At 55.5% G+C, this 14,741-nt stretch overlaps 2 protein-coding genes across 7 annotated transcripts; both read right to left on the bottom strand.

Moving 5' to 3' along the window:
- Positions 1-632: 632 nt before the first annotated feature.
- Positions 633-4,882, bottom strand: LOC113999850 (aldehyde dehydrogenase family 3 member A2-like). Its single transcript, XM_039381019.1, has 11 exons — positions 4,867-4,882; positions 4,593-4,766; positions 4,144-4,375; positions 3,971-4,056; positions 3,674-3,882; positions 3,415-3,532; positions 3,152-3,293; positions 2,815-2,981; positions 2,130-2,229; positions 1,153-1,388; positions 633-1,007 (listed from the first exon to the last, which is right to left on the bottom strand). Exons 2-11 carry the CDS (start codon positions 4,752-4,754, stop codon positions 993-995), a joined length of 1,467 nt encoding a protein of 488 aa, XP_039236953.1. The 5' UTR covers positions 4,755-4,766; positions 4,867-4,882; the 3' UTR covers positions 633-992.
- A 1,218-nt stretch (positions 4,883-6,100) lies between these two features.
- LOC113999829 (aldehyde dehydrogenase family 3 member A2-like) lies at positions 6,101-13,858 on the bottom strand. 6 transcript variants are annotated; one of them, XM_027743584.2, is made up of 12 exons: positions 13,745-13,858; positions 12,863-13,036; positions 12,257-12,488; positions 12,084-12,169; positions 11,014-11,222; positions 10,755-10,872; positions 10,492-10,633; positions 10,155-10,321; positions 9,923-10,022; positions 8,958-9,193; positions 7,844-7,967; positions 6,101-7,535 (listed from the first exon to the last, which is right to left on the bottom strand). In XM_027743584.2, the coding sequence occupies exons 2-11, from the start codon at positions 13,022-13,024 to the stop codon at positions 7,887-7,889; spliced, it is 1,533 nt and encodes a 510-aa protein (XP_027599385.1). In that variant the 5' UTR covers positions 13,025-13,036; positions 13,745-13,858; the 3' UTR covers positions 6,101-7,535; positions 7,844-7,886. The 6 variants fall into 6 exon arrangements, with proteins under 6 accessions (XP_027599385.1, XP_027599394.1, XP_039236948.1 ...); XM_027743593.2 differs by lacking the exon at positions 13,745-13,858 and adding an exon at positions 13,127-13,495; XM_039381014.1 differs by lacking the exon at positions 13,745-13,858 and adding an exon at positions 13,127-13,495 and having other exon boundaries at positions 6,101-7,417.
- Positions 13,859-14,741: the final 883 nt, after the last annotated feature.

The raw sequence follows: 14,741 nt of genomic DNA, 5'->3' as shown, positions 1-14,741 counted from the left end.
CTGGCTCCTTTGGGTGGAGGCTGAGGGGGGGCTCGGTCGGAGCAGGGAACATTCGATGCTGGGGGCTGCACACGTGGGTCTTGCCCTGCCCCAGGTGGCCTTCACAGTAAAACAAAGGTTTTATTCAGCCAGGGTCAAGATCAGCTCTCAGTTACAAGTTTGGAGGTAAAAGACTACCCAAAAACCAATAAAAACCTGAAAATGAGTTACAGATGAGGTGGCTGGCTGCTCTGCCACTCTGGCCAAGGACATCCCTGACCTGGCACCCTGGTTGCAGCAAAGCCCCTGTCTTTGCCCCAGCAGCCCCAAAAGCAGTGCAGCAGCAGTGCAGTTGTGGTCCCTGACACTCCCTGAGTCCTTGGGACAGTGTGGCTGCAGCTCAGAGAGCCTTTGCTGTCACTCAGGTGGCCTTTGCACACCTTACATGGCTATGGGTGATTTCCCTGCAACCCACTCGGTCATGAGTCCCATAAAGGATGGGATGCTGCAGGTTCTTCCAGGCTCCTTCCCTCTGCTCTGGGGACAAGCAGCCTGGACTGTCCCCTGCAGTGAGACCCACAATTTGCTAGGCTTATTGCTGTAATGAGCCAGCTTCCTATGGGAATCAGGCAGGCATTAAGTAGATAACAGGCTCAGTAACAACTGGCTTTGTTTAGGTACCCTTGTGACAAACACTCCCCCATTCCCAAGAGTTTCTAGATAAGCTCCTGTTTACAAAGCAGGGTGGATGCTGTTTCCTTCCATCTGGCACTCACTGCTCAGGCATGACACATGGCCTAGGTCTTGATAAATTCCTGCTTCAGCAGGAGTTGGAGCCTTCAGCTTGGACTGTCTCTGCTCTAGGTATTTTTTCTTGTCTTCTACCTCTTCAGTGTGTTGGCTGCCTTGGAAGAAATGAAACTGCAGCAGAGAAAAATTCAGCACTAGGACCGCAGGGAGCAAGTGGTGGGTTCCGGGGCTGGAAAGCTGCTGACTGCCCATCACCCCTCTCGTCAGGGGGAGAATATCTGGAAAGGCACAAAAACAGGGATGAGTCCCCCAGGGAAGGAACAGAGCTCGAGGAAATGTGGGCGTGGAGGCTGAGGGCAGATGGGGCTCAGGGGCAGAGCTGGGAGCACACACTCACACGGACAGCAGAGACCCGAGGCTCACCTTTGCCATCACTGCTTTCACAGCCCCCAGCAGGGCCGAGAGGAACTGTCCCACTCGGCAGTCGCTACAATGCTTCAGGAGGACGAACTTGGCCACATCCATCCTCTCCTGGCTGACAGGTGGGTACCGCATTTTGTTCAGAACGTCCAGCCTCAGGTCCCTGATCAAGCAGGTGCGGCGGTGGGAGAAGGTCTCGAAGCTGCACCTGCCATGGTAGGCTCCCATCCCGCTGTGACCTGAGGGACACAACCCAGGCAGGTCACACCATGCACAGAGACACCTGCGCTTCTTAAATTCTGTCTGACAGCCCCCAGGACACGGGGGAAGCTTGGTCATGCTGCTTCTCACGCCTGGAGCAGCTGCTCTGCTCCCCCAGGGCACAGAAGCAAAGAGCAGCTTTATTAACTACCCAGAAATAGGTGAGGACCTGAACTGCTGCTGAGACTGGTTGTGTGCACCTACCCTTGAAAGGTTAATGGCACCAGTTCTCAACTCTCCCAGGGCTGCCCTGATTCCCTCAGAATTTTCTCAGGGGTCGGTGACAGGAGGAACTGAATCTATGATTTCAAGGAGTGGGACATGAGGAGGACATTCAGCACCCTGAGACCAGCAACAACCAGGACCTCAGCCCTTTGCCTACAGCCAGGCTGTCCCTGCTACATGAGCCTGCCAGTGACTGTGGAAACTCAGCCACCCACTCTGCCCCAGGCAATTTATCCCACACCCCAGCACAGGAGAACCAGAGCTCACATATGGGCCAGAGGCTTTTCCTCTCTCACTGGGAGGCCTAAAAACCAAAACACTAATGAGCCTTTTTACAAAGAGAAAATAACAGAAAAAAACCCCACAGAAAATAACATCAATGGGGAAAATGCAGCTGAAAGTTCCTGAATTCCCAAAGGGGCACAACAGCACATGGGTCAGAGGATGTTGCTGGGAGACTGAATCCAGGGGCAGGGGGAGGAGCAGGGACTCACCCACACCACCGAAGGGCAGATCCGGAACCACCGTGTGCATGAGGACGTCATTGGCTGTCATGCCACCACTGGAGGTCTCTGATATCACCCGTCTGATCAGCTACCCAGAATGGGAGATGGCACAGAACAAGGGAAAATCAAGATGGGACACAATGCCATGTTCCCAGAGGGTTCAAGCTGGTGCTTCCACCCCATTGCTTTGTGCAGGGCACAGTCTGTGCCTTGTTCCATGGGAGAGGCCAGTTTACATCACCTAAGCACAAGATCTGCCCGGCTGGAACAGCCGTGACCTCAAAAGGCTCCATCTCAGTGGGACAGATCAGAGGCAGAGGTGCATCCACCCAGAGCCTGGGGTGCTTCTCAGCCCTCCCACACAAACCACCTGGGGCTGTTGTGCCAGGACAAAGCCCTGCCCTGAATTCCTGAACTGGCACAACAGAGGCCAGAGCAAGGGCAGGAGACGTGCCAGGAGTCAGCACCCACCCGTGTGGGCAGCCTGCTGAAAGGAGGGGGAGACACGCAAACCCAGAGCCCTTCAGCAGCTCTGGGGAAACTCATGGCCCCTGTGAGCCAAACGCTGCAACTCACATGGAAAAGGAACTGACACAGACCCTGCAGGAAGCTGTGTCTGGCACCAGCCAAGTTCAGGATCCAACTGCACAGAGGCACTGCTACCCAGACCCACCTTCTTGTTGTTGGAGAAGACATACAAGGCAAGGGGCTTCTCCCGACGGTTGATGAACTCAATGGCTTCCTCTATGCTCTTCACGGTCACAATGGGCAGGACGGGTCCAAAGATTTCCTCCTCCATCACCTTGGAATCCGGGGAAACGTCCATCAGGATGGTCGGTGCTGCAGCAAACCGGAGAACAGGAGAACAGTGTGAGCAGGACAGAAGACCTGGTCCATCACAGGACCTCACTGCACTGTCTCTGTGCAACGTAACCCAAGCAAGGCACACACACACAGACCCCAAAGGGCACCCACTGCCACCTCCCCTCCCCAGCAGCAGCCACAAGCACCTATGAAGCAGGAGGCCTCATCACTCTCTCCCCCGTGAGCGATCTTCTGCCCTTCCAGCAAGCCCACGACCCTCTTGAAGTGACGCTTGTTGACGATCCTTTCATAATCCGGAGACGACTTCACGTCCTCCCCATAGAATTCCTGACAAAGGGCACAGCAGAAACAAAGTGCTCAACACACCTGCCAACAGCCACAGCTCCAGGAACTCACACCTGCGCTGCAATGGGGACAACTCCCACAGCACAAGGGACTCCCTCCTTACCAGCAGAGTTGCCTTGATGTTCTCCACCACCTGGCTCTGGATGGATGGGTCACAGAGGATGTAGTCTGGGGCGATGCAGATTTGCCCACAGTTTGTGTACTTCCCCCATGTTATTCGCCTGCAGGGGAAAGAAAGGGAGGTGGTTTCTCCACTGTCAGCCCCTTCCACATCCCACAGCCCAGCTGACAGCACCTGAGCTGGGGACACTGGACCACAGATGGCCCCCTGCCCCACTGCTGAGGGGGTGCAATGGCCTGACCTGCAGGTGACGGCCAGGTCACAATCCTTGTCGATGTAGCAGGGGTTCTTCCCACCCAGCTCCAGGGTGACGGGTGTCAGGTGCTTGGCAGCTGCTGCCATCACAATTTTGCCCACTGCAGTGTTGCCGGTGTAGAGGATGTGATCAAACCTCTGGGTGAGCAGCTCTGTTGTCTCAGGAGCTCCTCCAGTTACCACAGGGTACAGCTCCTGCAAGGCAATGGTGTCAGTGCCACCCCAACCCTGTGCATCACTATGGCACAGAGAAACCTGGGGACCAACACGGGGTCACACTCACCTGGTCCAGGTACTGGGGGAGGAGATCAGCCACCAGCTGAGCCGTGTTCTCGCTCACCTCCGACGGCTTCACCACCACGGCATTGCCTACAGGACAGACACAGCACGGCCTCTGAGCCCTCACCCTCCTCTCCCCCACCACCCACCCACAGCCCCACAAAGGACGGGCCCCACCTGCTGCAATGGCCCCGATCAGAGGATGCATGACCAGGACAAAGGGGTAGTTCCAGGCTCCGATGATCAGCACCACTCCCAGAGGCTCAAAGTTGACAAAGACCTCATCCCTCATTGTCAACAGGTTCTTCTTCAGATGCTGAGGGGCTGCCCAGGACGGCAGCTTCTCCATGGCCAGGGTCAGCTCCCCCAGCACGCTCAGGATCTCAGTGTTGTACACAGTGGGCCCACTCTGCAATAAGGGGGAACTTGGGGAGGATATGGCAAAGGAACCCACCTCCCACACCCACCACGGCAGCCTGGAGAGTCCGAGCAAAGTCATGGTCCATGGTGGGGGACAGACAGAAACCACCAGTCATGGCCAAGGCAGCCCCTGGCCTTCCTGCTTTCCTCAGGGCTGCCCACTGTCTGTGCACAGCAGAAGGGAGAGACTCCCTGCCCGCCCAGACCTTGTGCAGATCCGCATGGAGGGCTGCCAGGATCTCCTTCTCCTTCTCCTTCACCATCCGCTCCAGGGCCTTCAGCTGCTGCATCCTGAACTCCAGCGAGCGGCTCCGGCCCGAGTTGAAGGCGGCTCTCGCCTGCCTCACGACCTTCTCAATCCTCTCCATGGCTGCTCAGGGCTGCGGGGAGACACAGCAACACCCAGCTCACCACAGGGCCATCAAGGGTGCTCAGCCCTGGGAACATTTAATGTGGGGTCACCACCATGAGATGTCCCACCCAGAGCAAGGCTGGGAGATGTTCTCCTCCTTGGAGGGGAGCTCCTGCCCCCAAGGCGACTGCTCAGGGCCCACACTCTCCAAGCCCTGTTCTACTTGGCAGGGTCCAACACACAGCACCTCTCACACCAGTCTGGGGATGGCTGATGGATCCTGCTCTGTGGTTGCTTTCTCCCAGCTTGGGGATACCCTCAAACCCACCAGCCACTCCACCCTCCACTGACAGGGTGCTCCCCAAGGAACCAAAACACTGGGATGACCACGGCCTGGGTGGGCAGCCGGCTGGAAGCAGAGCTTTGTGCCCAGAGCCCGTCTGCACTCGACTTCCCCATAACTCCAAGGCCCTCCCATGTCTTTGCAAAACATGACAAAACAAAAGGTTTCATCCTGCTTCCCAGGAGCAGCACTTTTTAGTCAGGATCTGCCTGCATCCCTGCCCAACCAAATTAGACATCAAGGTTCCCCGACAACAATTAAAATCTGCCCTTCCCAGCCTGCTGCCACAGCCGCCTCACACAGCCCCAGTCCTGTCCAAGAAAGCAAATGACTCGTTAAAAAATGAAGGAAAAGAGAAAGTTACCTTCAGAGAAGCTTCTCTCTCCACCAGTGTCCCGCAGTGAGTGCAAGCTGGCACAAGCCCTGCCCCTGCCATGGCTCGGAGCGATCCCTCCTCCCACGAGCGGGCAGCTGGCCCGGGCCCAGGGCTCTTGCTAGATACAAGATGCCCTTTACCCAGCTCTATCCTCAGCTGTGAACACACAAGCCCTGGATCTTCCCGTCCAGCCGGGGCAGTGACTCAGGGATTGCGAGAGACCGCGTGGCTTTGCCCACATTGGGCACATGAGGCCGGGGAAGCGCCTCTCACATGCCACAGCTGCTGTTGGGAGCCAACACATGCAAGACATGGGATCTGAACAAACCCCAACCAGCAGGCCGTGCCTGCAGATGGGAGGCAATCCAGGGATGGATTTGTGCAGGAGAAGTAGCCCAGCTCCTCCACAGCCCCCCCAGCCCCAGCTCATCCCACACCTTCCCTGGCTCCAGGCACCTCTTCAGTGCCTGCCAGAGCTCTGGGGGACCCTTCCCCATGAGCAGAGAGATCACATGTCCCCCTGAACCAGGGCAGAGACATCTCACAACACATGTGTGACATTTGGCCAAGCCATGGCCACAGCTGGGAGTGGCAGAGGATGAGCAGGATTCCTCAGGAGACTCCAGGGACTTACCACACTCGGTTTATTACTTAAATTCTCGGTGTTTATTTAGTACTTGCAAAATATATCATCAAAAAGGCTTAGCACATGGATTTTCACCAGCCACGAAGAAATCCTACTTATTGCACAGTAAATATAACTTTCTACTCTATATTAATTGCATTTAGTAATCATTTTTTAATTTGCCTTATTTTGACATTAATATTTCTAAGGCTCTTTTACATTCAATTCTTTCAGCATCCTCCTCCCAAGCTCGAACAAGTCCCACATTATGCCCCACTGCAAGATTACAGCAGCCCCAGAAGCTCAAACACGAAGGAGCACACACTCTTTCAATAATTGTTTTCCCTTGGAGCAATCTGACCAGGAACAGCTTTGTACTGGCTTTGGCTGGGGTGGAGTTAACTTTCATCATAGTCACTAAGTTTCTTCATAGTAGGATGGTGCTGTTTTGGATTTGTGACATTGGCAATGATGGCATTTGTCTTCCCAAGTCACCATCCTGCTTTCCCCAGGATGGCTGAACACCTGCCTGACAAGGGGAATTAATGAACAGATTCCTCAATTTGCTTTAATTTGCCTGCATTCCCAGCTTTCGCTTCACCTACTAAACTATCTTTCTCTCAAGCTACAAGTTTTCTCACTTTCACTCCTCTGATTCTCTTTCCCATCCCACTGGGAATAAGGGAGCAGCTGCACAGAGCTGAGCTAACCCACAAGGTATTTTGTCATTCCCACTTCTCTAAACAGGCCTGAAAGTTCTTTTGCACGAGTGTAAGATGCTCATCAGCACAATACAGGCAGTGCAGGTACCACCTTTGTAATTTTCTAACAGTTAAATAATTGTTACAGCCATATGGTGAAACCCAGAGCCCCAGCCTGCATTCCCTGACCAGCTGTGGATGATTCCAATTTGCAGAAATCCATGAATATTTCACCTCAAATGTCAAGGGGAACCTCACTGGGTTCATTCACAACCATCACTCTTGGTCAAATGCATCAGCCAGCATGGCCTGTCTCAGACTTGTCACCAAGAGGGAGGGTGTTCAGAGCACAACAGGAGACAGCCCATCCCAAAAACTGTCAGCCCAAGGATTGCTGAAACTGAAGCTCCTGTTGGTCACTGAAGGAAGGTAAGTGGTTTGGTGTGCCCCTCAAGCAGCACTCTGCATGGCATGGGGTGGAGATAGGGACTGGAGTTTCTTGCTCTGCAGTCCTCCTTCGGAGAGCTTGTCCCCTCTGGTCCCTCTGTTCCAGCATGGCTTTTTAGCAAACAGGAGTCTGAGCCTTCTTGTTGTTAGTGCCTCTCTAAGGCTACTCTGTGTGCTCGACAGCTCACTGAAATCACCCAGAACAAAAGAAAATAATGACTTCCCAGCTTAAGGAAACAGACACAAAGCAAGCACCCAGAGTACGGCTGGCACACGGGGCCTTCTCCTCTTCATCAGTAAACCACCTGTGAGAGCAAAACAACACCAAGGTCCTGTGAAGGATTTGTGAGACAAAACCAATTCCCTTTCTAGAACAGCCTGAAGCAAAGCCTCTTCACTCGGTGACTCCCCCAGGGCGCAGCTCGCCTGCCTCCTGCCCCTCAGCATGCACTGCACGGTTATCTCGGATGCCGGACGAGCTCCATGCACTGCCAGAGAAAGCGTCGTGCTCTGGCTCTTGGGGAGCTTTCTCCAATCCCCACGTTCACCACTCTGCAAAGCTCTCCCCGATCTCAAACTAGGTCTACACACAGGAGAAGAAAAAGGCTCCTACCTCACTGTGACAGCCACAGCAGTGCTCTGAAACCTGCTCCTCCTTACCACCCGCTGGGCCAGCCCAGCCTCTGCACAGCCAGCACAATCAAGAGGGCTTTTCTCTTCAGCACAGACTGGTGGTTCTGAGAAACCCAAATGATTTCAAGATGCCGTGAGTTTCCCCCCTCATTCACCTAAACAGGGCCTGCCCCCCTGGCTGGTGCCTCAAAGCCTGAGCCAATTCTTTGGCTTTTGCACCTCCTCCTGGAATATGTGGGCAGGTTATTTTCCTGGCTTGTTGGGCTTCTGCACCTCTCCTCACAGCAGTAACAACACAGACTGAAGGGCAGAGTCCTGATCCATCCTGCCACCTCCTGTCCCCTTGGGCTGCTCCCTTAAGCTCACTAAACCCCACGGATGCACAGCTGAGCCTTGTGAGGAGCAGCCAGTGAAGGCACTGCAGTACTTGGTTTGTCAGACACAGAAAAGAACCAACAGTGATCTCGCTTGGGAGATTTAGATCTTGCTCCTCCACCTCAGGAGGCATCTTGAGGCCTCCAGCCAGCACCAGCAGGCCTCTGCCTCCTGCAGAGAGGGGAGGACATCCCACCCTTCCGCACTACCCAGCTGGAAACAAGGGAGGAAATGGGAATAATTGAACTGAGGTCAGACAGGGGCTGAAATTGGACAAGGATGAAGAGGTTGTAGACCCAGGCTTTGGGACACAGCTTCCTTTCCCAGGGTGCCATGGCACAAACTGCAGCTGTCAGGGCTGTGGAGCAGCTCGAATACTGCTGAAGGAAACTCTGGAGTTCAAACCACTCCTAACCGGTCCAGAACTACCAACCTCTGCCTCTGGAGGGAGCATCCCACGGGTGTCACCTACCAGAGCAGTGCAACAAGTAGTACAGCAGCCCAGGAGATCTCTCTGGGGACATTCCTATTCTACAGACCACTGGTAAGAGTGAGAAGCAGATCTTGGTAATTTGAGGTGGGACAGAAAAAAAAAAGTCTCAAGAGAGAAAAGGAGGCCAGGCTCTAAGGAAGGGCTGCAGTTTGCAAAGATTGAACTTGCAGAAGATGAGGTGAATTGCACATGCACCCACTTAGACCCAAAGAGACCCAAAACTCACCTTCATCATCACCGCTGCCACCACCCCCAGCAGGGCCAGGAGGGCCAGTCCAATTCGGCCCCTGTTAAACCGCTTCAGGAGGATGAACTTGGTCCAATCCACCTTCTTCTGGCTGACAGGTGGGTACCGCATTTTGTTGGTGCCCTCCATCTTCAGGTCCTTGATCAAGCAGGCGCGGCGGTGGGAGAAGGTCTCGAAGCTGTGCTTGCCGTGGTAGGCGCCCATCCCGCTGTGACCTGAGGGACACGAGCCAGGCAGGTCACCCCGCAGGCACAGCCTGGTCAAACCTTTGGCCACTTGAGGACAACTGACCCTTCCTCCCCGCAGCACTTCTCAGTCTCTAAGATGTCCATCTGTGCTCCACCCTGCTCCTTCCCCACCTCGTTTTCACTACGCACTCTCCAGTATTTTGTAGCGGTCCCTGTGCCTCTGAGCTGTCTCCAGCTCTTCTCTGGATTTAGCTCCCTCTCAAAGCACCGTGCCAGGGCTCTGGGATCCGACTGGTGCTGTGTGAGATGGTTTCCTGAGGAGCTTTGCAGGGTACACCTCCGTGTTCCCATTCCAGGTCAGCGTGTGCTGTTCACACTGGTTCACTGCCTGTAACCCCCAAAACCTTCTTTTGCAAAGCTTCCATGGACTGATCCATAACCTGTTCCAATTCTCCCCAAGCTAAAGTCCTACCCCTTCCACCTGCTAATCACTGCTAATCCCTCCGATTGCAGCTCATGTTTTTAATGTACCTTTCACATCAGTCTGCACTAAATGCTTTAATCTTTCCAAAAATACACCTAAAGGTTTTTCCCCTTTCTGGCTCCTGCCCTAATGCACTCCCAGAATTTATTATTATTATCAAGATCTGATGCACAGAGACCCTTGGGCTGCAACAGGCACAGGGGTACCATGGATTGCTCCCTGGGTCACACAGTGTGGCAAGTCCCAATGCTTAAGAAGCTGCAGTAACTTACCAACACCACCAAAGGGCAAGGTTGAGAGGAAGAAATGCATAATGACATCATTTCCAGTCACACCCCCACTGGAGGTTTCTGAGATGACTCTTTTGATTAACTAGCAAAAGAAAACAAACAAATCATTACAAAGGCCCAGAAGAGATCAGGCCACATAACTGAGGATACTGGGAAGGGAGTCACAAGACAACAGGCCATCATGTTCATTTTCTCTGGCACAGCCCAGACCCACCTTCTTGTTGTTGGAGAAGACATACAAGGCAAGGGGCTTCTCCCGACGGTTGATGAACTCAATGGCTTCCTCTACGCTCTTCACGGTCACAATGGGCAGGACGGGTCCAAAGATTTCCTCCTCCATCACCTTGGAATCCGGGGAAACGTCCGTCAGGATGGTCGGTGCTGCAGCAAACCGGAGAACAGGAGAACAGTGTGAGCAGGACAGAAGACCTGGTCCATCACAGGACCTCACTGCACTGTCTCTGTGCAACGTAACCCAAGCAAGGCACACACACACAGACCCCAAAGGGCACCCACTGCCACCTCCCCTCCCCAGCAGCAGCCACAAGCACCTATGAAGCAGGAGGCCTCATCACTCTCTCCCCCGTGAGCGATCTTCTGCCCTTCCAGCAAGCCCACGACCCTCTTGAAGTGACGCTTGTTGACGATCCTTTCATAATCCGGAGACGACTTCACGTCCTCCCCATAGAATTCCTGACAAAGGGCACAGCAGAAACAAAGTGCTCAACACACCTGCCAACAGCCACAGCTCCAGGAACTCACACCTGCGCTGCAATGGGGACAACTCCCACAGCACAAGGGACTCCCTCCTTACCAGCAGAGTTGCCTTGATGTTCTCCACCACCTGGCTCTGGATGGATGGGTCACAGAGGATGTAGTCTGGGGCGATGCAGGTTTGCCCACAGTTCATGTACTTCCCCCATGTTATTCGCCTGCAGGGGAAAGAAAGGGAGGTGGTTTCTCCACTGTCAGCCCCTTCCACATCCCACAGCCCAGCTGACAGCACCTGAGCTGGGGACACTGGACCACAGATGGCCCCCTGCCCCACTGCTGAGGGGGTGCAATGGCCTGACCTGCAGGCGACGGCCAGATCACAATCCTTGTCGATGTAGCAGGGGCTCTTCCCACCCAGCTCCAGGGTGACGGGTGTCAGGTGCTTGGCAGCTGCTGCCATCACAATTTTGCCCACTGCAGTGTTGCCAGTGTAGAGGATGTGGTCAAACCTCTGGGTGAGCAGCTCTGTTGTCTCAGGAACTCCTCCAGTGACCACGGGGTAGAGCTCCTGTGGGGCAAACCAGAGCCTTACAGTTACTTTGATTTAAAGCACGCATATCAAGGCAGCAACTCTGCACGTGGCAGAATGTAGGATAATTTGTGAGATACTTCAGGATCTGGACAAAAGACAGCAATAACAGAGGCATGCTCTGCTCCTTCCCCTGAAATGAAGTTTCACCTCCCACTTTGTGTCACAGAGACTTAATGAAATGGAGGCTGAAGCCAGGGCTGAGTCAGGCTCCTGCACAGTAAGACATAGGGCACAAAGGACTGTCGGGCTCTCCCACGGGCTGTCTCCTTCCTCTGCTCTTACCTCCCACCTAGGGAATGCACTAACTCTCTGGAGGAAACTGCCTGTGCTGTCAGAGCAACACTATCTCAGTGACAGAGTGCAGTGGACGTCAGAACAGTCAGGCAAGTGAAGGAGAAACAACACATTCTGCTACAAGTGTGGATCAGCAGGACACGATAACCCTGGATGTACTGCCATGGTGCCCAGTTCTCAGGAAGAGCCAGGCACAGCCAGCATTCAACCAAACCTGTGCTTACCTAGGGGCATCCCTGGCACGGCTCCAAAAGAGCAGCTACAGCAGGGGAAAATATGCACACACCTCTGCACATGGTCACGAGTGCCAAAAAAACTACCAGGCTGCAGCAGCATTATGTAATGTGAGCATACCAGGTTACGCAAAGATGGGAAGAATATGTCAACACACCCTTGTACTCTTAAGAGTAATACAATCCTTCCTGTGCCTCCGGCTTAAGCTCCTTTAAAGAGAGCAGGCTACTGATTTGACTTGAACCTGCAGGAGCCCTTTGGAAGCAGGACAGACCAAGACAGTCATGTCAGGCACAGGATCACACTCACCTGGTCCAGGTACTGGGGGAGGAGATCAGCCACCAGCTGAGCCGTGTTCTCGCTCACCTCCGACGGCTTCACCACCACGGCATTGCCTACAGGACAGACACAGCACGGCCTCTGAGCCCTCACCCTCCTCTCCCCCACCACCCACCCACAGCCCCACAAAGGACGGGCCCCACCTGCTGCAATGGCCCCGATCAGAGGATGCATGACCAGGACAAAGGGGTAGTTCCAGGCCCCGATGATCAGCACCACTCCTAGAGGCTCAAAGTTGATGTAGGCCTCGTCCCGCATCGTCATCAGGTTCTTCTTCACAGGCTGAGGGGCTGCCCAGGACGGCAGCTTCTCCATGGTCAGGGCCAGCTCCGCCAGCACGCCCAGGATCTCATGGCTGTACGCGTTGGGCCCGCCCTGCAGCGACAGGGAGCTTGGGGAGGGGGCGGCAAAGGCACCCACCTCCCGCACCCGCAGTGGGGACAAAAGGCAAATTCTGCTGGTTGAAAGTCTCTGACACTGGCAGCGGTGCCCCAAAGGATCCCTGGAGAACACATTCAGTCTGGAGGGTGTAAGACAGAAGCCAAAACTTGACAGCCAGGGCCTGCCTTTGCAGTACTGCCTTAGACTACCTCCTTCATAGAAATGGTGGCAGCAGACCTTGGCAGGGCCATGGGGGACAAGAGCAAAAGCCACCTGGCACAGCAAAGGCAACCCCTGGCCTTTGCCTTTGTCTTACGGGCTGACTTCTGTCCATGCAGGGCTGATGGGAGAAACTCCCTGACCCAGACCTTGTGCAGATCCGCATGGAGGGCTGCCAGGATCTCCTTCTCCTTCTCCTTCACCATCCGCTCCAGGGCCTTCAGCTGCTGTATCCTGAACTCCAGCGAGCGGCTCCGGCCCGAGTTGAAGGCGGCTCTCGCCTGCCTCACGACCTTCTCAATCCTCTCCATGGCTGCTCAGGGCTGCGGGGAGACACAGCAACACCCAGCTCACCGTGGGCCCTCCCTGCCGCACAGAGTCCCTGACACTCCCCACGAGCCCCGGACACGCACCCAACCTCCGCCCCAGCTCCAGTGTGGGGAAAAAGCCGCCGCGTCTCTCTGAAACCTCAAATAATTCCCGAGTTAGAAAAGTTTGACAAGGAGCTCGGGGAGCGAACGTTAGTGGGCGCGCAGGAACGCCACGGGGGAAGAACCGAGGGCTGCTCCAGGCAGGGTCTTTTCCCGCATCCCCGCAACGAGCGATGCCCAGCGAGGGGGCGAAACTCCGGGGGATGTCACCCCTCCGAGGAACCCCCCGGGGACCCCCGAGCGCCAGCGGGGCTGGTGCGACACCCGTGCGACAACCGGTGGCTGTGAGGCCGCGGCTGCCCCGCGCTGCCCCCGCGGCCGGTCCGGTGCCCTCCGGCCCCGGGCAGGACCCTCCGCCCCCGCGGCCCCGCCGCCCACCGGGGTCGCCGCTGCCTCACCCGCTTCCTTTTTCCGTTCACATGACGGAACCGGAACGGGCGAGGCCGCGGGGCCCCCCCCGCTCCCCTCCCCATCCCGCACCGCCCCGGGCGGCTCTGCGCTGCCCGGGGGTCCCGGTGTGCGGGGCGGCCCCGGGGCGGGAGAGGGTCTGCCGAGAGAGCAAAGAGCAGAGCGGGGTGAAGGATGTGGTGCCGCTGGTACCTTGAGGCTCGCACCGTCGGGGGATGCTCCGTCCGTGCTCCCCGCAGCCGTGGGCGGTGTGGGGGCAGCGCCGTCCGCTCCAAAGGATGCCCCAGTCCGCCGTGGGGTGGAAGCGGATCTGGCACGGCCGGGCCGGTTGTGAAACGCTGCGGGGCGTGGAGCCCGGAGAGCACTGCGGGAGGAGGGCAGTCCCCTCCCCTGGGCCTTATCGGAGCAGCTGCACCCAGGACTGCCCCCTGCCCTCCTTCCAGCCCCTGCCCTCCTTCCAGCTTCCTGAGAGGGAGGAAAGCCGGGCAATGTGGTGTTTTGTGGGAGGCGAAGCAAAGCGGCAGAAACAGCCTACCCGGCCAGGAGAGTCGAATTAACCTTGATACAGCACTTGCGTGGGAACCGAGCCAAAAAATATGCAGAGAATGGAGATGAGACAAGGCTGGGTTCTTAAAAATAGACCTGCCACAACTTGTTCTAAGAAGTGCACGGGGATTATTTAAAAATTACTTGCAGGTTGTTACACGCTACCTTTAGTGCCAGGCTATTTATTGCCACGCTACCTCTAAACAGGCCATTTATTGCCAGTGCTCCTCAGCTGGAGCTTTTCCCCACAAAATCCTTGCCCACCACATCTCTGACACACAGGGCTCCTAGAATGGAGCACCCCTTCCCCTGACAACTTTCATCTCCTTTTCCCACATCAACACAGCTCTCAATGACTGTGCTGAACCACAACTCCCCCCAAACACCAGCTGTGGTCAGTTGGCCTCCCTAACACCTCCCAGGCTGTGGCTCAGTGTGAACATTTCACAAGCTGTTGCACAAATCTCAGCAGCAAACACCCAGCTGTGGGGAAGAATGACATGAGCAACTGCCAATACTTGTGTGCAGGAGGCAACACAGGAGAGAAAAACGAGCTGGGCTTGACAGGGTTCTCCCAGGTGATGTATGGAAAGATGGGTTTGCATTGAAGAAATCTGTAGAAGTAGAACATTCTCTGCAGGAG

The sequence above is a fragment of the Pipra filicauda genome, unplaced genomic scaffold (assembly GCF_003945595.2).
Source record: "Pipra filicauda isolate LSUMZ 115617 unplaced genomic scaffold, ASM394559v2 scaffold211_size2331000_pilon, whole genome shotgun sequence".
In the NCBI taxonomy this organism is placed as follows: Eukaryota; Metazoa; Chordata; class Aves; order Passeriformes; family Pipridae; genus Pipra; species Pipra filicauda.
The sequence above is the reverse complement of the archived record's forward strand: the minus strand, read 5'-3'. Positions and strand labels throughout refer to the sequence as shown.